At 51.2% G+C, this 18742-nt stretch overlaps 1 protein-coding gene across 1 annotated transcript; it reads right to left on the bottom strand.

Moving 5' to 3' along the window:
- Positions 1-6223: 6223 nt before the first annotated feature.
- Positions 6224-7156, bottom strand: LOC141727915 (olfactory receptor 14I1-like). The gene has a single exon (XM_074534199.1). It carries the CDS (start codon positions 7154-7156, stop codon positions 6224-6226), a length of 933 nt encoding a protein of 310 aa, XP_074390300.1.
- Positions 7157-18742: the final 11586 nt, after the last annotated feature.

The following is an 18742-nucleotide window of genomic DNA, read 5'->3' as shown; positions in this document are numbered from 1 at the left end:
CCACAAATTATTTGAAAATTAAAATCAAATTATTCCCAGGGCTTGGCTTCTTCAGGTGTTCTGAATGTTAAAGAGCCCTGGGACACTGAATTCCTGCACTGAAGAGCTGAAGGCTGAACAAGCCCCTGCAGCAGGAAAATTCAGCAGCAGCCTCCAAGGTGCTGAGGATGTCAGCAGCTCCCACTGAGGCCATCCCTGCCCAGAGACCGTGGGGGAATGGGCAGACAAGGAGAGCGTCCCTGGGGCTGGGGCAGCACAACTCAGAGGCACCAGCGGCTCCAGCTGGGAAATGGAGTGTGGAATGTGGCTGGGAAAGCCCTGCCTGGGCTGTGCCAAGCAGGACACACAAGCCCTTACTGCCATCCCCCAAAGAACTCTCTCAAGGAGACATTTAAAAGGAAACTCAATTGTTTGTGACCTCTGAGTTGCATGAGGCTCAGCAATGTCACAGTTCTCTCCATGATTCCATGAGGCTTCACAGTGTCACAATGGTCCCTTGGTCTCACAGGGCCCCACAGTGTCACAAAGGTCCCGTGGTCTCACAGGGCCCCACAGGGTCACAATGGTCCCTTGGTTCCACGGCCCTGTGCTGCTGCATTCCTCCCTCCCCTTCTCAGGCCACCCTGCCAGCTGAGAAATGCTCCTTGGGGCTTGGCCTTGGCCAACAGCCCCTGGGCTCAGCTCCTCTGCAGCTCATCACAAACACTGTCTGCTCCAGGCACTGCTGCTGCCCAACCAGCACCTGGTTCCTTTAGCAGCAGCCCTGGGAACTGTTTTTGTTCCCTCCGTGGCACAACATGCCTGTTCTCACACTGCCAAAGAAAGCTGTTGGTGCCAAGTGCGGCCAGGATGAGCCATTGCTGGGACTGAAGCCCCTCTTTTGGGACCCTGCAAACAGCGCTCCAAAAGGAGCCCTTGGAGCTCTCCTGGGCCAGCGACTCCCTCTGAGTGGGGCCTCTCCCAGCCGGGAACTCTCCCGTTTGCTGCACTCGGGGATCCTGAACAATGATGGAGCCTGGGCTGATCCCCCCACTCCTCCAGGCTCAATCCTTGGCCCACTGGGGAGATGCCAAATGATCCACAGGGAGCATTTCCTGCCCTCAGGGGAATTTCTCACAGGTGCCTTGCACTGACTCTTGGTGTCTGTGTGCACACAGGAGTGCCTGTGCTGGGAAAATGTGGCAGAAATGCTGCTCTCTGAGGGGCTTTAGTTCCTTAGATAGCTGAGTCGGTCAAGTGTGTAGGTAAGGTTAAATGACAAGGTCTAAATGAAGTTAAATGCTGCTAAGTGTTGTTTTTTTGCTAAGTTGTTAAGTTTAATATAAGTTATAAGCTAAGTTAAATATTGTTAAGTATTATTCCTTTTTTAATTGCAAAGTCATAAGTTAAGTTAAATACTGTTAAGTGCTGTTCTTCTGCTAAATTGTGAAGTTAAAGGTAGAAGGTTAAAGTATAAGTTAAGTCCTGTTAGTATAAGTTAAGTTCTGTTAAACTTGAGCTCTGAAAGCTTTTACGCCATATTCCTTTTATCCTTCCCTTCACTGTCCTTGTGTCACACACACACACACACATGAACAGTTCTTGATTAATTTCTGGTTTGATTGACTGGATTTTGTTTGGTTTTGTTGTTGCTTTGTTTCCTTGGTGTGCCTGAAGAGTCCAGTCAGGAGCAGAGTGACTCTTGCCAAGCAACTTTGTGCTGCTGTCCCTTAATATTAAATCAGGCTTTTGCTGATCCCTTGCTGGGGATTTTATCAGCACTCTCAAGGCCTCGTTCGTAACAAGGTGTAGGAGCCCTGGCCCGGGCTCTGGCCCTGGGGGACACGGGGACGCTGCCGGGGGGTCCCTGTCCCCCTGTGCCACCCCCAGGGCCCCGGCCCCCCGTCCCTGCGTCAGGCTCTGGGGTCAATCTCGTGGAACATCCTCTGGGGGAGGCTGCGGGGCCAGGGGTGGGGGGACCCGGGGGGACAGGGGACCCTTCTGTGCACGAGCAGGGTTGGACTGCTCTGGGGGGAGCTGTGAGGGGGGCCGGGGCAGAGTGACCTCCCCAGTGACCTCACACAGCCCCCAGTGATGTCACACAGCCCCTGTGATGTCACACAGCATCCTCTGATATCACAGAGCCAACACTTTGATGTCACCAGCGATGTCATACAGCAGTGTTGTGACGTCACAGAAGAATGTGATGTCACAAAATCACCCTATGGTGTCACAATCTGTTCTGTGATGTCACAGCCTGCTCTGTGATGTTACACAGCCAGCCAGTGATGTCACAATCCACTCTCTGATGCCACAGAGCCACACTCTATGATGGCAGAATCTGCTCTGTGGCCTCACACTCTGCTCTGTGACATTACAGTCAGCTCTGTGATGTCACAATCCCCTCAGTGATCTTACAAAACCCTCATGAACTCAGTTACACTGAAACACTGAAGTTCCTTGTTTGAAAAACATCCCTGTCAGGGGCGCAACGGTGAAAGTGTCCCGAGGTTCCAGGGAGAGCAGAACACTGGAGGCAGTGATGGCAGCTGGGGACAAGCAAGGCAAAGGTGCCTCTGGTGCTGAGCACACCTGGAAGTGGTTCCAGAATGCCAAGGTCCAAGGTGTGAGCCCCAGCCCCTGACCAGGCAGATCCTGTCCCTCCCTCCTTGCTCAGGGCTCTTCCCGGGATGGGCACTGGCATGTGGGATGTGCAATGCCAAGGGCAGGAGCATGGGGCGGCCCTTGCCAGGCTGCTGAGCAGGGACAAGGAGGCAATGAGGCCCCAGGCCTGCAAGGGTCACTTGTCCCCTCATGGCCTCAGGCCCAGGCCCAGCAGCCATGGCCAAAGTGCTGCCCAAGTTGGCTCTGGCAGGGCTGTCTTGCAGCTGCTGCCCATTCCTGTGCCCTGGGCAGCCCAGGCTGTCCCACGGTGTCCCTGCCCTGTGCCTCTGTCCCTGCAGGCTGTCGGCATCCCCCACCTGGCTGGGCCCTTCCTTTGCTGACAGCTCTGCCTCCTGGCTGCCCCTGCCTGCCCACACAAAGCCTTGGGCTGATACCAAAATGGTTAAATCAATTTTTACTGTGCCTGTGAACTTTTAGCATGGGAACAAGGTATGCAGGGGCTGCTTTCCCAGCAGGAATGATGGAAGAGAAGATGAAGACATCTGGCTCAAAAATGCAGTGATAGAAAAAGCAAGGACTGAATCTGGGAATTTGGGGTTGGTTTTATGGAAATGGGTAAATTTTAATGTACACATAGTGACTGTATATAAGCAGTATAATGGTAGAATCACGTGTCCACCTAAGGAGTTATCACCCGCTGGAACCTCAGGCCTGAATAAATGATGCTTTCTTAAACAATAAATTAGTGTTAAGGAGTCTTATTCTGATATTTTGGCCATTTGTGACACTTGGAACTTCATGGAACAAAGCATCCATTGTGATGTAGTGGAACCCCATGGAACCAAAAGTCCATTGTATCAGAATAAGGCCTTGTGGAACCCAGGAGACCATTGCTGACAGTGTGGAAGCTCCTGGAACCATGGTGTCATTGTGAGAGTTTGCGGCTGCATGGAACCAATGGTCCATTGTGACAATGCAGAACCTTCTGGAATCAGAGTGGTGATGTTAGGCTATAGACCCTCATGGAACAAAGGATCCATGGTGACACTGTGGAACTCAGACCATTGTTGATAGTGCAAAAAGCTCATGGAACCAAGGGTCCTTTGTGACTCTGTAGGGTTTCACAGAACCAAGGAGACCATTTGGACAGTGTGGGGCCACATGGAGCCAAGGGGGCGTTGAGACACTGAGGAACCTCATGAAACCAAAATCTATTGTGATGCAGTGGAACCTCATGGAACCAAAAGTCCATTGTTAAACCGTGAGGCCCTGTGGAACCAATGGGACCATGGTGACACCGTATTACTCCATGGAACCAAGGGGCCATTCTAATTCTGCTTTGCCTCATGGAACCAAGGGGCCACTGCAGCACTGCAGAGCCTCGTTGAACTAAGACAGCCTTGTGACACTGCAGACTCCTTGGAACCAAGGGTCCATTGGGATATTGCAGGGCCTCATGGAACCACAGAGACCATTATGAGCCTTTGGAACCCATTGTTACCAAGGGGCCATTGTAGCACAGCAAGTCCTCATGGAATCAAGGGGACCACAGTGACACTCTGGGGCTCCATGGGACAAAGAAGCCATTCTGACACTGTGGAACCAAGGAGACCATTGCTGTGCTACAGAGCATCATGGAACCAAGGGACCATTGTGGCACTGCAGGGCCTCATGGAACCAAGGGCACAATAGTGACACTATGGGGCTCCAAGGGACCAAAGGGGGCTTCTTAAAGTGCAGAACCAAGGAGGCTGTTGTGACACTCTGGGGCATCATGGAATCGAGGGTCCATTGGGACGTAGCACGGCCTTGTGAAACCATGGAGGGCATTTTTACACTTTGAGGTCTTATGAAGCCAAAGGGCCATCGTGGCACTTTGCATCCCCATGGAACCAAGGATTCCATTGTGACACTATGAGGCACTGTTGGGCCAAAAAGCAATTGTGGCACTGTGTGGCACCGTGGAACAACGAAGAAAATTGCGACACTACAGGGCCCCATGGAACAAAAGATTCATGGAACAGTGTGAGACTCAAGGAACCAAAGGTTCAATGTGACATTGCAGGGCCTCATGGAATACAGGAGACCATTGTGACACTGCAATATACTCTATTGAAAACAATGCAGAGAGAATAAATTTGTCCTGGTTACTTTTCCTGTTTATAGATTGATATCAGCAATGTCCAATTGATATTGATCCCCAGACCCTTCTAATGCAGTCACAACAGATATGAAAGTAAAGACCCTTAATGGCTGACAATAACACTGTCCCCACCCTCTCCCCACCATTTCCCTCATCCAAGCCATGGCACTCCTATGGATCAGGAATGGTGTGGCCAGCAGGACCAGGGCAGTGATTCTTCTCCTGTGCTCAGCACTGGTTGGGCAGCACCTCAAGTGCTGTATCTAGTTCTTGAAGCCCTGGAATGGGCAATAGGAAGAAATGTGTACAAGGAAAGAGTAAAGAAAGCAAAGGTGAAGCAAGGGAAATGCTTAGGGCAGTTTGGGGGTGGCTGCCAGTCAGCCCTGGCCCTGAGCAACAGCATCTGCAGTGGGACAGGAAACTCCCAGCTGATGGGAACAAACTTTCTGGCTGAGTGCAGAGGCCAGGACAAAGCTGAGTGCTTTCCCTGCTGTCCCCCAGCCCTTGCTGCCCCAGGGGCTGATGGCATTTGTGCTCCCTCAGGTTCATGTCCCCACACCAACAGTATGGGGGTTCTCCCAACTGCTCTGTGCAATGCAAACAGGGGCTCCTGAGCCAGTGCTGCCGTGTCCGTGCCTGCAAGGATGGGACACCTGTGTGAGCTGGGGGAGAGGCCAGGGCTGCAGAGGGGGGATGTTGTTGGTAGCTCCATGAGGACGCTCTGGGACGCTGCCCTGGGCTGTGCAGTGCACTGGGGATGGATCAGCCCCTGCTCTGCTGCTCCTTCCTGTCTGCCCCAGGGCCCTTGATGAGCCCCAGCCATCCTGTTTGCCCCCAGCCTGCCCACGGCCAGCCTGGGGCTGCTCACGGGGGTTTTCTGTGCTGAGCATTGGCCTGGGTGTGTTCTTGAGAGAGCCTGGGCAAGGAGCCTGGAGCCCCCAGGGCCTGGGCTGAGGCGTCAGCGCTGCCCCAGCAGTGCCCATGGCCTGTCCCTGCTGCAGCCCCGGCACTGCCACCCCCAGGGCTGTGCCTGGCCCCGAGAGCACTCAGGCCCTGCAGCAACACCAGGGCCACCAGGGCAGCGGGGCAGGGCCATGGCAGCAGCACTGGCAACACCAAGAGCTGCGGCTGCTGCTGGGAACAACTGCTGTGCCAGCACTGATCTGCCTCCAGCTCTGCACACAGACATTGCTGCTGCAGCTCCAGAGAAGGCAACAAAAGGGCATCTCTGCAGAAAACTTTGCTGGGACATCCTTAGTTCCTTTAATACCAGCAGGAGCACAGCCCCTCATTGAAAGAGTTTGTGGTCACAGAGAGTGTAGAGAGAAACAAAATGAGAAATGGCACCCAGAATGGCATTTCTTGGTGAACAATATGAAAAAGCTAAAACAAAAGGGAAAAAGCTCCTAATCAATCCAACAAGAAATATCAAAGATGACTTTTATTACAAGTGATTTTCAGAATTTGGCAAGCAGTTTAATACTTCTGAAACCCTCCAGTCATCAGACTCCACACTGCAGCCTTGAGCTCTGGGTTCCTCAGGCTGTAGATGAGGGGGTTCAGGGCTGGAGGCACCACCGAGTACAGAACTGACAGGGCCAGATCCAGGGATGGGGAGGCCATGGAGGGGGGCTTCAGATGAGCAAATATGATAGTGCTGAGGAACAGAGAGACCACGGCCAGGTGAGGGAGGCAGGTGGAAAAGGCTTTGTGCCGTCCCTGCTCAGAGGGGATCCTCAGCACGGCGCTGAAGATCTGCACATAGGAGAAAAAAATGAATACAAAACAACCAAATGCTAAACAGGTACTAACTACAAGAAGCCCAAATTCCCTGAAGTAGGATTTGGAGCAGGAGAACTTCAGGATCTGTGGGATTTCACAGAAGAACTGGCCCAGGGCATTGCCATGGCACAGGGGCAGGGAAAATGTATTTGCTGTGTGCAGCAGAGCATTGAGAAAGGCACTGGCCCAGGCAGCTGCTGCCATGTGGGCACAAGCTCTGCTGCCCAGGAGGATCCTGTAGTGCAGGGGTTTGCAGATGGACACATAGCGGTCGTAGCACATGACTGTCAGGACGGAAAGCTCTGCTGAGATGAAGAACATAAAGAAAAAGAGCTGAGCAGCACACCCTGAGTAGGAGATGTTCCTGGTGTCCCAGAGCGAATTGTGCATGGCTTTGGGGACAGTGGTGCAGATCATGCCCAAGTCAGTGAGGGCCAGGTTGAGCAGGAAGAAGAACATGGGCGTGTGCAGGTGGTGGCCGCAGGCTACAGCGCTGATGATGAGACTGTTGGCCAGGAGGGCAGCCAGGGAGATGCCCAGCAAGAGGCAGAAGTGCAGGAGCTGCAGCTGCCGCGTGTCTGCCAGTGCCAGCAGGAGGAAGTGCCTGATGGAGCTGCTGTTGGACATTTGCTGGGGCTGCACATGGAGACCTGTTCATGGAGAAAAGTCAGTGACAGGTTAGGAGAAACTTCTTCCAGCAAAATCAAAACCTTTTCTCAGGGACCCTTTTCTTGTTACCCTCTGACGCACTTTAATTTTTTAGCAGATTTTCCTTCAGTTCTAAGTGTGGAGCCCTGGCTGGTGCTGGCTGTGTGGGACATCAGGTTCAGGGCAACTACAGACTTCAGGGTTTTTATGATTCAGCCTTGCTGTGCAGATGTTGGGGGAGGACAGGGATCTTTTCTCCTGTTCCACTCTGAGATCTTGTTAATACAGAAGGCCCTGTCAGCATCTGCACACCTACTGTCAGAGAGCAGGAATGTTAAAGTATATTTAAATATTCTAGAGTTTTTACAAATCTTCTTCCGTCTCTCCTGCTGACTATTTTTGGATGACAGAAACTCTCAGCATTTCCGCTGCCCTCAGGGAGAACAGAGTGAGTTCTCTGAGGCAAGGTGGTGAGTGGAGAGTGTGGGGAGGAGGTCTGTCTCCCTGTCCTGTTCCAGGATTCTCTAGGCTTCCACCTTTCCCAGACAGAGGACGATCACCCTCCCATATTTCCTTTAAAAACCATTCCAACACTGCTGAGAGCAGATGGATCCCCCACGCTCCACCAAATGTCCATCCCCTTCTCAAGTTCTCAGCCCCACCTTTGTACCCAAGGACACACAGGGCTCATTTCACCAACCCAACAGCATTTTCCCATCCTAGAACTTCTGTCTCTCACCTGGGGATTTCAGATAACACAGAGATGCTACAGGACAGGTTTGCATTCTGGAGGGAAGCTCAAAACAAGGAAGGAAATCTCAGAGAGATTTCAGTGTCCTTGTGATGGCATTGGATGAGGGAGATGCAGCTCCTTCCCTGGCTGCACTGACAGCATTGCCCAGAGCCGGGCACTGGGGACAGCGTCACCCTGAGCCAGCTGTGCCCCCTGCCAGAGCCCCCAGGGCCAGGCAGCTGCTCCCAGCCCTGTGCTCTGCAGAGGGAACTGGGCCCGGGGCTGCAGAGCTGCCCCACGGCTCTGCTGCAGCTCTGCCTGCACAGGAGGGGCTGCACGCCTTGGAGCCCCGGCCCTGAGGGCAGAGGCTGGGCTGGGGGACAGGAGGGAGGGGGCTTGTTCAGAGGGAGGGGCTGCACTGGAGGGGATCCTGTGGACATTTCTAATGTCTCCCTGCCACAACATTTCTGTGTTTTATTTTCTCTTATTGCCTGATTATCTCTCTGCTTCCTGGAGCTTTTCCCTCCTGCAGGTGTTTCCCTGTTCCTGATCTCTCCCTGCCAGTACTCAAAGACCCCAAATCTCTGTGCCCTCTCCTTGGCCCTACAGAACTCTGCCTGTTTGCAGGGCACTGGCTGGGGGTAGGTTCTGTTTTCAGCTTCAAGAAAGGTCAGCTCAGACTGAGCCTGATGGTTAAGAGCAAAGGTGATGCTGGTGCTGTCCATGGGCAGAGTGGCTGATACCAAATTAGGGATCTCCTGTGAACCTATTGATCACTAAAAGGAACAGTTTGGATGTCTCAGGCATTGACAAGATGTAAACTAATAATTCATAGTACCTGTAATATTTAACCCTCCCTTCCTGACATTCTCCAATAATAGGAAACTGAATAAAAAATATTCGGAAATATCCTATTTTCTATCAAAATCCTTTACTGGTAAATATTCTATGACTGATCAGAAACCCTCAGCATGTCAGAGCTTCATGAGCATTTCACCTCCCCTACACCAGAAATATTCGGGGTTGTACTTACAGAGTCTGTAGGCAGTGGGATGTTCCAGCTTTAGGAGATGGATCCAAGAGCTGCAGCTGCATTGTCCTGCAGCCAGAGGTTCCTGTGCCAAGGGCTGGCAGTGATTCTGCCCCAGGCACTTCTCAGCACCTTCCCAGCCCTGACTAATTGAAGCTCTCTGTGCCTCTGTGCTGTGCCTGGGGTGGCTGCAGGCAGTGCTCCAGCCCTGCTGGGCTGGCAGAAGAGCTGCTCATCAAGAGAAATGTGCTTTTGAAGCTCTTCTTGGTTACCAGGAGCTGCCTCTGTGCCAGGAGCCCAGCCCAGCTCAGCAGCACAGACACAGCACAAGGACTTTAATGAGCCTCTGGGGCTTTGTGCTCAGGCCCTGAACATCAGTCCCTGAGAGGGAGCTGAAGAAACCTCTCCAGAACTCCGAGTCAGAATCCAACTCCAAACTTTCTTGGACTTTTAATGGGTCCCACTGAGGGACACAACTGAGAAAGTGTCCCCAGGCCCTAGGCAGAGAAGAGAACTGGAGGCAGTCATGACAGGTGGGGACAAAGAGAAGCCAAGTCTTGGTGCCCTGGGCCACAGCAGGGGCTGTGCCACCAAGGGCTGTGAGGAGACACCTTGTCCTGAGGCCCAGGGGCCTCCTGGCACAGCCCCAGCCAGGCTGGGCACTGTCAGCCCCTTGTCCTGCCCTCAGCATCCCCCCCTAGCCCACATCCCAGTGGCCTCAAGGATCTGCTGGAAGGAATCCCTGGGGAGCCTTTCTCAGCAATGGCCCTGGGAGCTTCTTAATGCTCCCTGCAGGGACTGCAGGTTTGTGAAAGGACTTTGGGTTTGGCTTTTGCCTTGGAGTCTCTGAGATGTTAGTGCAATCATGGCCTCCAATTATCTGCTGTAATTAGTCCCTGGAGAGGCTTTGTCAGTAACAACACTCACTGGGGCTCATTAATACTTCAAGGTACTTCAGTTATTTTAGGGTACTTGGTGTTTCCCTTTTGATGCAGATTCTGTGAGAAGTTTGTGCAATCATGGCCCCAATTACCTGCTTTAATGAATCCCCTGAGAGCTTTGCACTGACACTCGGTTGGGCTCATTAATGCCTTGAGAGACTCAAGGATTTTAAGGTACTTTTATGGATTTCAGAATACTTTTAGGTACTTTTAAGGTTTTTCCTTCCCACACTGAGTCTCTGAGAGGTTTTCATGCCATCCTGGCCTCCAGTTCTCTTGTCCAAGGAGTCCATGAGGAGTCTGTGTTGGGTATCTTCCACCTTTCTGTTTTACAACAAAGATGGAACTGAAAGAATTTTGTAAGACTTTCTAAAAGCATCCAAACAATATGGAACAATTACCAATTGAACAAAAACAACCACTAAGAGAAATAATAGTCCTGTTTTAGCTAGACATAATCCAACCCTTTAGTCCCTTGGATTGGAAGAGTTTATTGACTCAGTCTTTGTTTTCCACTTGAAGCTTCTTGAACCCTTTCTTCAGTACCTGAATGCTCTTGTGGATTGACTCACTGTGGCTGGAGAGGTTCATGCAACACTTGCCCTCAGAGTCTACACAGCCATGCCCATGTGCCCAGAGTAAAAACTCTATCGCTGTTCTGCAAGGTGGCATGTCTGATGGTGTCTATGTCTGAGAGCAGGCCACTCAACATGTGGGAGGCAGCATTGGTTTGCTTACTTAACAGGCACCCAAGATGGTCTGATTGTCCTAAAGCTTTAGCTGCAGCCACCCAAGGTTGTCCAAATTGGGGGTGCTACCATATGATACCTGGATTAAAGTTTTCAAAGCCATCTCTTTGATATCATTCAATTCTTCTCTGGGGATACCTGCTGCTTGATCATCTGGCAGGCTGTGTTGTCCTTCCCCAGCTAGATGGTTGACTGTCAATTCCGCCCTTGCCTCATTAGTAGCATAGTCTGCTATTAATTGATTTAGTAAACACTTCCATCCCCTTCCCACAGGGTGTATTCTGTAGGTGACAACAACATGGTCATAATATACTTTAAATCCTCGCAGGTTAGGACATATGCTGTAAACATGGGCCTCTGTCGAAGTGAGGGAGCGACCACCATTGTAGATTTTTCGCATCTGACTCCGGTTTATTCATCAATCCAGCACTTTTTATAACCGTGTTAATTAAGTTCATGCATATTGCAAAATCTGAGCTCCTGACAGGCTGTAGAGAAAACTTCAGATCCTCCTTTTGTTTACAATACCTGAAGTTAGTTTACTGAAACCAAGATCAGTGTTCTCACCCTGATATGGAAGGTTCCCAAAACCTTCATATCTATTCCCAGACTGACTGTCTGCTCCCAGTAGCAGCCAAGGACAGAACAGTCTGAGAATCTTGTTGTTTACATAAAAGGTAGCTGAGAACCTAATTATTTACAGGATCAAGCCTGGGAAAGGCTGCTTTTACAGCAGGCTTCTATATTTCTTTAAGGCACCTATCTTTCTTGAACCAGGCTCTCCACAGGCCTCATTAGGCCATTAAAACAAGGTAAGTCCTTCCTATGGTGTTTAGCTGCCCTACAGAGCTCCTTGATTTCCTCGTAAACCAATGGCTGATACCTGGGATTCTGCCCTCTTCTTTCATAACATACCAGGGCCAGGAGGAGTTTCAAGGCTATTTGTAGTTTCCTTCCTTAACTGTAGGCATGGTCCAGGGTGGATAGGATGGTTGACAGTGGGGCATGTCCCAGTCGTGGGCGTGGAGTCTGGAGGTTCATTCAGGGCAGAAGAGAAGGTTGTGGTAGCAGGAAGTGGAGGACCCAAGATAGAGGGAGGATGTTTGGGCTCCCGAGCCACATTCGGACTCCTTCTGTCTTGAGTCTCCAGAGCACGATGCTTCAAGACCATGTGGCCATTGCCATCTTGGACCATCGTGGAAGGTCTGAGAAAGGCAGGTTTGGGGGGAGGTCCCAAGTTAGGAGTGACCAATGGATTGAGTTTTCAACACACTGCTTGCTGGTCAAAGGTCATGTGGAAGATGGGGAGCATGTGGGGTGCAATGGGGTCCCTTTTGATCAAAAGTTGTACAGTTTAAAAGTCACTGAGTCCTAAAATTTAGTGGTATGGATTTCATCAGCAAAGGCCTCTGGAAAGCTTGTAATGATCCACCTCATGATTGATTTTAATTCATTTTTTGAAAATATTATGCCATCCCACCGTAACCATCATTCAGTACATGGACGACATCCTGGTAGCAGCTCCATCGGCAAGCGAAGTAGATCACCTGGTATCCACAATCATGAAAACCCTTCAGGCCAACGGCTTCGAGATCGCAAGCGCAAAGATCAAGAGAAGACCCTGCGTAACCTTCCTGGGAGTAGAGATCACAAGCTCCTACGTGACACCACCCGAGGTGAAAGTCAGTCAAGACGTCAAAACACTACACGACGTGCAATGCCTGGTGGGATCGCTGCAGTGGCTTCGCAACATCGTCCTGATCCCTCCTCAGGTCATGGACCCCTTGTATGACCTCCTGAAAGGAAAGCACCCCTGGGAACCCAAGGAGCTGACGCCGCAAGCAACGAGCTCCCTCGACTTCATCGAAAGCCAGATGTCCACGAGCACACTTGCCAGGTGGAACCCAGCCATGCCACTGGACTTATACATTCACTTTACACCGAGGGGGGGAGTGGGAGCACTGGCTCAAGGACCTTCTGAAAAGGCTCGACTGATTCAATGGGTGGTTCTCGGAAGACCTGCTCGTACTTTCTCCCCGGGAATCGAATGCATCGCTAACCTCATCATGAAAGGCAGGAAACTCGCTTTGAAACACCTAGGGACTGAGCCGACAAGCATCCACCTTCTGTTTCGCAAGCAACCAGCTACAGAGTCAGCCATGATATCGGAGTACCTAGCCCTTGCTCTCACCGGCTTCAGAGGAGAAATCTCCTACTCCTCCAAACTACCCTAGACTAAGCTGCTGACCATTGTCGACATGGACATACTGCCAAAGGGCATGGACCGATCGCAGCCCGGACCAACGGTCTTCACAGACGCTTCCTCCATGACTTCAACCACAGCAGCAGTGTGGCAGGCAGGAGAGCAATGGCATTGCATCAAAGCATGGGACCCCACACTGTCAGTGCAACAGCTGGAGGTGACAGCAGTCGTCTTGGCGTGCAGACTCTTTCAAGAGGAACACCTTAACATAGTAACTGACTCTATATTCGTGGCAAGGCTTTGCCTAGCCATGGCAGGACCAGGAGTGTCGACATCAGCAGCAGCCCTAATGCTGGAAGAAGCACTTTCCTCACGACAGGGCACCGTGTCAGTCATTCACGTTAACAGCCACGACCCAGTCAAAGGTTACTTCCAGATCGGCAACGACAAAGCGAACGCCGCAGCAAAAGGCGTATGGACGTTGCAGGAAGCTCGTCAGCTGCACGAGTCGCTCCACATCAGAGCCAAAGCACTGGCCAAGAGATGTGGGATCCCGACCGCAGACGCAAAACACGTGGTAGCCACCTGTCCTCATTGCCATTGTCACCCCTATGGACCAGTGGGGTCAACCCGAGAGGTCTCAAGCCTTCAGAGATCTGGCAATCGGACTTCACCTGGTGTGAACTGCTGAAGCCCCGAGCGTAGCTTGCAGTGACAGTGGACACTTATAGCGGAACGATCATAGCCACACAGCACCCCAAAACAAACTCCAAAGCCACAATTCAGCACTAGCTTACAGCCATGGCTTGGCTTGGTATCCCCAAGCAGATCAAAACGGACAACGGGTCCAATTTCACCTCCAAAGCAGTACAGGAATTCGCCTCGAAATGGAGCATCACATTAGTGCAAGGTATCCCATATAACAGTACTGGGCAGGCCATAGTAGAGAGAGCAAACCAGACCCTGAAAACCAAGCTAGAGGTATTGCCAAAGGCAGAGAGCTTTGCCAATGCCATTCCTCCAAGAGATCAAGCGCGTATGCTGGCAACCACTTTGCTAGCACTGAATCAGTTCCCTAGGGGAGACGAAACAAACAGTCCTGTCCAAAAACACTGGGCCAACCGAACGCTAGAGGAGTGCCCACAGGTGGTAATTAGAAACGAGCTGGGTGAATGACAACAGGGCTGGAAGCTGATGCTCACAGGGAGAGGGTATGCAGCTGTCAAAAAAGACGGCAAAGTCAGGTGGTGTCCACTTAAGTCAATTAAGCCCGACCTTCATAACAAGCAGGATGAGACTGACGAGAATTGCGAGTTTCTGTTTACAGGACATGCTCATAAGACGTCCTCGTGACGCGTACATGCCTATCCCAGAAGAATATGACAAACCACCAAGCCGCCAGGCAGCGCCCGAGAGACCCGCACGGGTGAGACCCAAGCATCAACGGTGTTTCTGTGTGATTTTGCTGTTGGAGCTTGTTGCCAGAGGACAAGCCAGCCCAGATCACTACCCCCATCGGCCATTCAGGTGGGTCATACGTCACCTTAGTAGTTACAAGGTGCTCAGGGAAGCCACCACACCAAACGCCCCATCCTTCGTGCTCCGCGTTACCGACCTGCTCCCAGGACAACCAAAGGTAGACCCCAATTCCCCACACGCCACACACATGTACCTATCCTACTGGTGCCCAGCTTCAAACCCAGGAAAAAGCTACTGCAATCACCCAGAGTGGGAATATTGTAGGCACTGGGGCTGCGAAACCATTGTTACAGATGCCAGACCGTCGGGGCCTGGGTGAGATCCACAAGAGCCCGACAAATTTTTACAGTTCGCCTGGGCACCCAGTGGCTGCAAAACACCCATCTTCCTCCAGGGAAGCTTTTATCGCAATCGCCATAAAATCCCAAAAATTCGGAAATGCACTAGCTATAACATGACAGTCTTGCAGCCACATCACCCCAGTTGGGCCATAGGCCGAACGTGGACAATAGTCCTTCAAGAGTCAAAAGAAAGAGTAAATGTGCGAATTACCAGGCTCCAACCGTTGGCGCCTCGAGCAGTCGGACCAAACAAAGTGATTAAAAGCGTGCCGAAAGGGAAAAACACAACCTACCCTAAAACCGTACCCACTAGAGTCAGCAAAGTCCCAACCAGCCATGCAGAAGTCTTTCAGACAGACCGCGCAGCCAGGGCGGACTCAGACTCAATCCTTCATATGTTAGAAGCTACCTTTATATCCCTGAATGAATCCAACCCTAACCTAACCGAATCCTGCTGGCTTTGCTACGATGCCAAACCTCCCTTTTATGAAGGAATTGCTTTAAACACTCCCTTCAGTTACTCCACAGCCGATGCCCCCCACCAGTGCAGATGGGATAACTCTCGCAAAAGAATCACCCTGAGTCAAGTCACAGGCCAAGGCAGATGCTTTGGCAATGCAACCCTAGCTAGGCGGAGAAGCAACGTCTGCACCAAAGTTGTCAAGCCTAACAAGAAAAACAATAAGTGGGTAGTCCCATCCGCACCTGAGATGTGGGTTTGCCAGCGATCTGGAGTGAGTCCCTGTGTGTCCCTTGCCAAATTTGATGACTCTAACGACTTTTGTGTCCAAGTTCTGATTGTTCCTAGGGTCCTGTACCACTCAGACGAAGAAGTGTACCACCTTTTTGAGGAACCCAGCCGGCTCCACAAAACAGAAATAATAACAGGTGTGACTATCGCGATGTTGCTCGGTTTAGGAGCAGCAAGAACGGCAACGGGTGTCTCAGCCCTAGCGACACAGCACCAAGGACTGTCCCAGCTGCAAATGACCATCGACGAGGACCTGCAAAGGATTGAGAAATCCATCTCCTTCCTGGAGAAGTCAGTCTCCTCTCCCTCGGAAGTGGTCTTGCAGAACAGGCGAGGTCTGGACCTCCTGTTCATGCAGCAAGGAGGCCTGTGTGCCGCCTTGAGAGAGGAGTGCTGCTTCTATGCAGACCACACAGGAGTCGTAAGAGACTCCATGGCAGAACTCCGAAACAGACTGGCTCAGAGGCAGAAGGACAGAGAAGCTCAACAGGGCTGGTTCAAATCCTGGTTCAATCAATCACCATAGCTAACCACTCTGATTTCTACCCTAATAGGTCCATTGGCATTGCTGCTTCTAGCGGTTACCTTCGGACCTTGCCTGCTGAACAAGCTGGTCTCATTCGTTCAGACCCGCCTGGAACGGGCCAACATCCTGTTCATCGGCCAGCAAATCCAACCAGAGAACACTGCCAGCCACAAGTCCTAAACTTGACTGGTGAAAACTTACTCAGATTTACCAAACCCCCCTTTTCCTTATCGAACTACAACCTTATACCTCATTTCAGTATATGACTACCTTATTCATTTGTGAAAAAGCGAGGGGAGATGTAGCAGATAGGGCCTGGCGTTCGGAAGGTCTCGTGATGTTACGGTAAGACAGGGCCCCTGTCCCCTTAGATAAGAAAATAACATAGGAAGGCAGCCTCATGAACCAGATGCCAGTAACTTTCCACTTGCCCAGTAACTTTCCATTCCTCACTAACCATAGATGGTAAAGACAGACCCTCACCTGACACAGAAGCCCCTTAGACTATAAAACCCCACAAGAAGAGAGAATAAAGGCCTTTGATCCTCCACCACGTTGGTGTCTGCGTGTTTCTTAGGCCCGAGCGACCCTGGAAAAGGGGGTCGCCGTGCTGTTTCCTGAAAGCAGGCCGCCTGCCTTGTATCAGAAGGCAACACATGGTCAGTGAGAATTAAAACTCCATATATGTTCCTTTCTACTTTGGACATCTGGCTGCCCATTTTTCTCTTTCTCTTCCTTACAGGGAAGAGCCACTGGAACACCGCAAATCAATTATGGGATGTGCATGCATATTGTCAAAACACAGTGGCAAAATGGGCAATAAATGTCTTGCATTTCCCCAAACCCACCTGCAATCCTGTGCAGTTGACACCGTTGTCATCCCTGCCGATCCTGGGCAAGAACCCTTGAAGCAACAATGAATCTGCCGGGCCCGGACCAATCCAAAATCCCGGGGAGCACTGGCCTATCCAACAGCTAACCCCAGCTGACGTGACTGACACAGGCAGCCCTGAATGTCATGGTCCCTGTTTGCGTGCCAAAAGTCACAATGACGGTGGCTGCGACAAACCTCTCTGGTTCCCTGACTTCAGGTCGAGGGTGGCGAAAATGAAAAGGGGCAGGATGAATGGAGTTGTTTAAAAGGAACTTTAATAACAGGGTGAAAAACAATAAACATGGAGAAGTCGAGAACAGTATGAGGGGCAGGATCCAAAGACCTGAGTCAAAGGGGAAGCAACAACATAGGCACTTTGGGGTAGAACACTGTAGAACAATAACCATATAGGGGAAACAAGAAACCAGTAGGGGAGGAGAACTTGGACAACTTAGCATAACAACACTAAAGGCTTATGGAGGAACTCTCAAGCTCTAAGTTAAACAGATGATTTCCCAGGGATTGAAACTCATGCCCAATTCTTTTGGGGTAAAATCTGGCTGACTCTGAGTTACAGCTGGGCTATCTCCTACACTGCTGCTTTGCTCTGGCCCCTTGGGAACATGTGGCCCAACAGAGACATAAGGATGTCCTTGATTCCACAAGGCTCTAGAGGGTCACAATGGTCCCTTGGATCCATGGTGCTCTGCAGTTTCACAATGGCCCCTTCATTTCACAAGGCTCACAAATGTCCCATTGGTCTCCATAGGAATGAAACCACAGAGCCCCATGTTTCAGGAGCTGATGAACAGCAACCACCAGAGGCCAAGGCAAGCCTGACCTGTCTGTCCTGGCAGGTTTGCTTGGAGCAACCCTTGGATATTTGAAATTATGAAAGTGGAGTCCTAATTTCAGACATTTGTGCCTGGAGAAGGATGATTTTTTTCTAAGTAAACCAAAGCACAGAGTACTTTCCAATGTTTGGTCAACAGGTTAGTGGTGCCCCTCAGGAGTTAAAGACCAGCCAGACTTGTCTTTCCTGGCAGCTTTTGTCTGGCAGCAATCCTTGGATACACAGAAATTTGGAGGTGGAATCCAAATTTTGGCCATGGATACCTGAAAAAGATGGACAGTTCTTTTCTATACAAAGGAAAGCCCATAGCCTCAGTGTTTCAGGGGCAGATGGGAGTGACCTTCCAGATTCCAAGGTCAGCCAGACCTGTCAGGTGACCCCTGGGAGGCCAAGGCAGCCACACCTATTTCATGTTGCCTTGCTTCCGCAGGGCCCTGCAGTGTCACAATGGCTCTTTGGCTCCACAAGGCCCTGAAATGCAGCAACGGCCTCTTGGTGTCCGGTTTTCGGCTGTTTGGATGGCCTGGAAAGGCCCGGGGTGGCCTTGGGGCAGCCCGCGTTTCAAAGGAACAGAAGAGGCTTCAGTTCTTTTCTCGGTCTCTGTGTTTATTAATTGTTTATCTAAAAGATTTTCTTTCGGCCCGACAGAGGTCTGCTCAGCAGCCAGCCATGAGCACACTCCCCCCCCCCTCCGGGCGGTCACCTATCTTTATACCCAAAGTTGCGTATACAATATTTGTCATTTTTCCCCAATACCTTTCACCCTTATTGCCCAGTGCACTTTTAGTAACAACCAATCTCAAAGTGCCACCATCACCACAGAAGATGGAGGAGAAGAAGAAGAAGAAGAAGGACAGGACACGCCCCAATTCCTCCATCTTACTTCTCTAAACCCCCCTGTACAGAAATCCTAAAGCCTGTGTTTCACTCTCTAACTAAGTGTCGTGGGGTGACAGCCTTTATCCCAATATCGTGTGTTATGTCTGGCAGCTGTGCCTTTTCCCCCACCCCCCCCCCCCCGGCAGTCTGGCTGTGGCGGGATGGGGAAGAGAGGAGGGGGGGGGGGGGTGTGACCTGGCACTTTT

This window comes from Zonotrichia albicollis, unplaced genomic scaffold (genome assembly GCF_047830755.1).
Source record: "Zonotrichia albicollis isolate bZonAlb1 unplaced genomic scaffold, bZonAlb1.hap1 Scaffold_257, whole genome shotgun sequence".
Lineage (NCBI taxonomy): Eukaryota > Metazoa > Chordata > Aves > Passeriformes > Passerellidae > Zonotrichia > Zonotrichia albicollis.
Note: the sequence above shows the minus strand (reverse complement) of the source record. Positions and strands in the feature narration are given on the sequence as shown.

What these genes read in the sequence shown, in the direction of transcription:
- LOC141727915 (XM_074534199.1), bottom strand. Translation starts at nt 7,156, where the DNA reads ATGTCCAACAGCAGCTCCATCAGGCACTTCCTCCTGCTGGCACTGGCA.